The following is a 5,611-nucleotide window of genomic DNA, read 5'->3' as shown; positions in this document are numbered from 1 at the left end:
ATCATGGCCAGTGGCGTTTCTCAGGGGAGGGCCAAATTTATCAGGGGGCCCAACTGAGTCGACTGGAGGTGAAACATTCACAACACTGGCCAACCAAAGGGAAACTAAGACATATTTGTTCTCAGAATAAGAAGCGCAGAAGCCCGTAAAGTGTCACATTGCGCTGTGTGGGTTCAGCTGCTTCGAGAATGTTGGACTGCATCGACAAGCAGTAGACGCGCATCGAGTGTGAGTTATCGTAAACTGTGAAGTGACGCAGTTCAAACTCGCGTACAGTCTGAATATAACATTATTGTACGAGTATATAGTGTGATTATATTTACAATATCACCACGATTCAAGGCTGAAGAATAAACAATGGGTAAGTCGTTTGGAATTTCATGACATATATAATAAAGATTATATTTTGCAATTCATGACAAAATAATCACAGTTAATTTTCATTTGCAAAAATTGCTCTTCTGTGTACATGTAGAAAAATTTATTGTCTTTCAGGTTGTTCTTAGTTTTTATTTCTATGTTGCACAGAATGGAAAATATGAATTTTTTTCTGACGGTTTGCAAATTTAATTAATCAGGCTGATTTAAATACCAGCCGCAGGGGGCTCCCAGCAATTTAAAAGTCCGTACATTAAAGGTTAATAAAATTATACAATAAAAATACTAATAACTGAAGTTAAGAAGTTTACAAGTTTAACAAGTGTATTTAAATTCACTGCAGTATTTTTTTCTGTTTTTTCACTGCCTCAATGAAATGCGCCTCAAACGTAGATAATATCGGTATGGGGGCATTTCGATTTTTTTAACCTTTAGTATAAATGTTGATTTTGCTGCTTGAAATCGAGTACTGCTGGAATATCTCATATGGGAGTTGTCTGATGATTCTCTTTACAGCCTGATCTTGCTCCAGACGACTACCTACTGTTTACCTATCTGAAGAACCGGTTAAGATCACAGCTCTCCAACAAAAATGAGGAGCTGATGGAAGGTGCCATGACCTGATTGAGCTTACAGGCAACAGTCTTCTTTGACACAGGCATACAAAAACTCATTCCCTGATATGAAAAGTGCCTCAATTCTAGCAGTAACTATGTTGAGAAGTAGCTTAAATATGCACATATTTTTTGTATATAATAATTTTTTTCTGTTTGCTTTGTTAACAGCTCAACAAAGGTTGTTTTCCAAATAGCCCTCGTGTTTGTGGACACAAAATTAAATCAGAATTTGTTTCTTGTGAATTCTTACAAGCAGACATAAATAAGTTCACAATTTCTGTTCTAGGCATTCATCCACAGAAACTTGGTAACAGTTCTACCACTGACAGAAAGCATTTGATGAAACATGCTGTTCTTACCTGAATACATGCTTCCTCTGGAGTTCTTCCTGACACCTCAAACAGAGATGAGAGATCCAGCGTGTGAACAGCCACATGTTCCATGTAGTGCAGAAGAGAGGGTCCAAGATGTGAAGTCTGAGCTTGTCTGGGACTTGAACCAACCAAGAGCAGACGTGGCCTATGAACTGTTCGAGAAGCTCCTACTATTTTTGAGCTACTATAAAAAATAAACACAATTAATTTACTTGTGTAATGGAATAGTGTTTGTTCCAAGTCAAATGACACTGACAAAGAAGATACAACAAATATTATGTTTCTTTTTTATATCCATGAGCAAACACTGAAAACCTGAAGCACTTTCATCACTGCTGAAATTTATACAGCAACTTATTATGCGTTTCATGTGTTCTTTATTTAAGATAATCTTATCACACATCTCTTCAGTCTTATCAAAAAACAAACAAAAAACTTCTTCCTTTTAAACATACCATATGCATAGCATAAAATGAATAACAGAATTTCTAAAAGCTGAAAAAATTCTCATTCTAATGGGTAAAAAAGTAAAGTAAGTAAAGCTATCCCTGTAAGAGGCCGTGAAGGCCCATAGGATTGTGAGAGGTTGAGGGTCTCACATTATCTAGACAATCAGCTCATGGATGGCGGTAAGGTTGTCAGCCTTATGTGCCAGCCACGCTTCACTCCCCAGGAAAATTATTTAATTAATTTTTGGTAATTTTCCTGGGGAGTAAAGCGCGGCTGGCGCATAAGGCTGACAACCTTACCGCCATCCATGAGCCGATTGTCTAGATAATGTGAGACCTTCAACGTCTCACAACCCTATGGGCCTTCATGACCTCTTACAGAGATAGCTTTACTTTTTTTACTTTTACTCATTTCTGTTAGAGGCTGAGTTGACCCCAGGGCCATAGTGTGGCTGGAAGGATTAAGTCAACTGAAAAATCCAATGACCTCATCGGGACTTGAACCTGTGACCTTCCGGCTTGTAGCATAGTGCCTCAACCAACTATGTTATCTTGTGCCCATATTCTAAAAGGTACAAGTAAAAGTAAAGTAAAGCTATCCCCGTACCAGGCCGTGAAGGCCCATAGGGTTGTGAGACGTTGAGGGTCCCACATTGTCTAGACAATCGGCTCAAAGATGGCGGTAAGGTTGTAAGCCCTACGCGCCGGCCACGCTTACATGTAATTAACAAAAAAGTAGAGATACAGCACTAAGGTATAAAGAAAAATGAATGTGAACAGAGCAAAATTTATATTTTTTTCCGAAGTAGTTGTAATAAATAACAAAGAATAAATCACTATTATGAACATCCTTATCATTACCTTCAAGAAATTCAAGATTATCACATTACGTAACAACTTGCAACCAACTGTTTATTAGGAGCCATCCTTTACAAACAAAAGCCCAGCCCACTATACGTTCAGGGACTGCTAATGAGAGAATGTACAGTTAAAACCACTTCCACATAACCATGTATGCCCTGTTATGGACCACTTCTAAGTGCAATCAAGTTGTACTACATTCTGCCCAGTCACACATTTTCTTCCTTCGAAACAGTAAAGGTCTAAATCTTTAAGTATGGCTTAGGCCTGCCATGATCACTGCCCATCAATCTTTCTTAATAAAACCATTGAAAGAGATTAAATTCCAAATTTTCATTCTCTGTGTTGTGCATTTGTTTTTGTGTCACTGGTCTTTCTTCACACAGAGCAGCTGATCTGTCTCTGTTCTTCAAAATGGTGAAGTGACGAAGACCTCATCCACATTATCTTGCCTCTCTGCCAAGCTACTGTTTCATACAGAAATATACTGCTTCACTTTAATAATCCAATTGTTCTTCACTGGCATAACTAGGATTGAACACTTCATAACTTAACTCGGAGAATAATCCCAGAAAAATTCCACTCATTGTCTAGTCTATCAACACATTAATACAGAGTGTCTGGAAAGTCACTGGAGTTTTGTGAGGATATATCTTCTTAACCATTATTCATATTAAAGAAGTGACATTTTACTCAAAAAGCTCTTGTCAGTAAAGATGCGTTCTTCTCATGGCATGACAGCTATCAAGCCTATAACCGATATCAGCCAATCTTTGGAGTTAATAATAATAAAAAAAAACCTCTCTGATTTTATGATTTTAGTCCTCAAGAGAACTATAAAGACCGAGTGACCGCCGCTTGTCGGTGAAGTTTAGTGCCAACTTTTGTGGATAGAGGGTGTCGTGTGGTCAGCGCAATGAATCCCCATGGCCGTTAATTTCAGTTTTCTAGACCAGAGCTATTGTTTCCTTGATATAGCTCTTCAATTATCATCACGAGGCTGTGTGCACCTCGTTCCAGACGCACTACATCTCAGAAAAAATCTGGTAGTGCCAGAAATCGAACCCGGACCTCTGGATCTGTAGCCAGGAACACTAACCACTAGACCACAGAGGCGGTCTGGCGTTACTTCTATCACAGCTGCTATTCTGAGTTGATCTAACTTAGCCATCTTAGCCATACCAATACACAGCATTTTCATATAATTCCAAAAGAAACAATTGTGGGGCATCAGATTCTGTGATCTTGTGGGGTCTACAAGACCAGGACTAGGTAATGAAGTAACATTATGTGGCCTACAAAATCAACAATGTGATCACTCAGTCACTCATGGAGCTGCGCTCTTCTTATCTTAACAAGTTTTTAGTATATAAATATTTATTATAATTGACAAACATTTTTAAATACTTTTTAAATTTTACAATGACATAATGGCAAGCAATGAAATAGATTAACATAAATGGAGCACCTGATGATGGCACTATAGTGCCGAAACATGTCGTGAAATAACAAGTGAAATTGAGTGCACTAAAAGACGGACACCGCATACATATCATGGACAACACATGAAGGCAATGGAGCTCTATGGAAGTGATAGTCAAAGGAATTATAAAGCCGTGTACGTCCCACAAAATGGGAAGGAGAGAGAATATGGAAGAAGCTGATAATGTTGGCAGTGAACGTGAGTGTGAGCAGTAAATGTGAGACATAAGAAGGAAATGGCAAAGCTACTGAACCTGTGAGAGGCAAAAGGAATGGTGAACAGAATGAATAAAGGTTAGTGACTTCAAGAGGGAAACCAGCTCAATAAACATCATACAATTTAGTTATTTTCTTTCACATATTTGTAGTAAGAGCATAAAATTTAGTCATAAATGACTTATTCTGTTCAGACACATTTCCTACCACTGCTATGTCTTACATTTGAAATCATCGAGCACCTGGAGTAAATAAAATAGTGAGCTTTAATGCTCTGTAAATTATAATAAAAAAGTGGTCTACTCCAGAAAATTCTCATTGTTGTCTATGTAATGAACCTTTAACATTCAAAGTGCCCCAATCAGTCTAGTGATGAGTATGGTTGTCGTGGCCAAAGTACTCCGATTTGGCCAGTTGGGCATTTAAACTCTGCTAGTGGAAGCACGCACGCACACACCACTAGTAAAGTGCATGCACAGTCCTAAATATTTATTTTTAAATGCAGTAATTACCAGAGAGACTTGAGTAAACCCCTAATAGAGGAATTAAAATGATACCTATGTGAACAACAAAAAAGAGTATACGTATGAGTTATGCCCAAACTCATCCACGAGCCAGTAGTTTTACTGCATATTCTGCAGATTAATGTGTTAAAAATATATACTAAATATATACACCTTTTTTTTTTGTTATCTGCTTGATGTATATATAGGCTGAAATGAAACTACATTATTCAATTTCACTATGAACGCACAGAAAACAAATCACACTTTGTATCTCAGCCACAATGCAACTGTCTGTTCAGGACCACAGAAAGAGCAATAATCTCTTGCAGCTGTAATGGAAGGTAATGGCACCGAAGAAGGGACCATCGAATTGTTCCCTCTATCTTTTTCTTGAATAGACATGCTATCGTTCTTCTGTCTTTTAGGCAAAAGATTAAAAAATCTGAAGAGTGTAACAAAGATGTGAAACTTGCCAGCAGAAGACCAAATGATTTTATTGCTTCCATCTGTTTTATGACACCAGGGAATGCTAAAATATGTCAAGTGCTACAAGCAGGACTGATTTTATAATGCAGATCAACTCTGTGAAGATCTGGCAAATCATTTTTGCAGTACGCATTAAAATTAAAAGAAAAAAATTGAAAATAAAGTATAACTCTTTCTATAAAAGTTTGGAAATCTTGTTATAATATGTTATAATTATATAATTATAATTATAATTATAACAT

At 37.4% G+C, this 5,611-nt stretch overlaps 1 protein-coding gene across 5 annotated transcripts in view; it reads right to left on the bottom strand.

Annotated features, from left to right (window-relative positions):
• Nucleotides 1–5,611, bottom strand: part of LOC111871451 (ATPase family AAA domain-containing protein 2) — a 109,380-nt gene that overhangs the window by 47,108 nt on the left and 56,661 nt on the right. For 4 of the 5 annotated variants that reach the window (XM_033754261.1, XM_033754262.1, XM_033754264.1 and 1 more), the window contains one exon: nt 1,355–1,553. In XM_033754261.1, the coding sequence (XP_033610152.1) occupies nt 1,355–1,553 (199 nt within the window). The remainder of the gene's footprint in view (nt 1–1,354; nt 1,554–5,611) is intronic. The other variant, XM_033754263.1, reaches the window with a different exon arrangement.

The sequence above is a fragment of the Cryptotermes secundus genome, unplaced genomic scaffold (assembly GCF_002891405.2).
Source record: "Cryptotermes secundus unplaced genomic scaffold, Csec_1.0 scaffold434, whole genome shotgun sequence".
Taxonomy (NCBI): Eukaryota; Metazoa; Arthropoda; class Insecta; order Blattodea; family Kalotermitidae; genus Cryptotermes; species Cryptotermes secundus.
The sequence above is the reverse complement of the archived record's forward strand: the minus strand, read 5'-3'. Positions and strand labels throughout refer to the sequence as shown.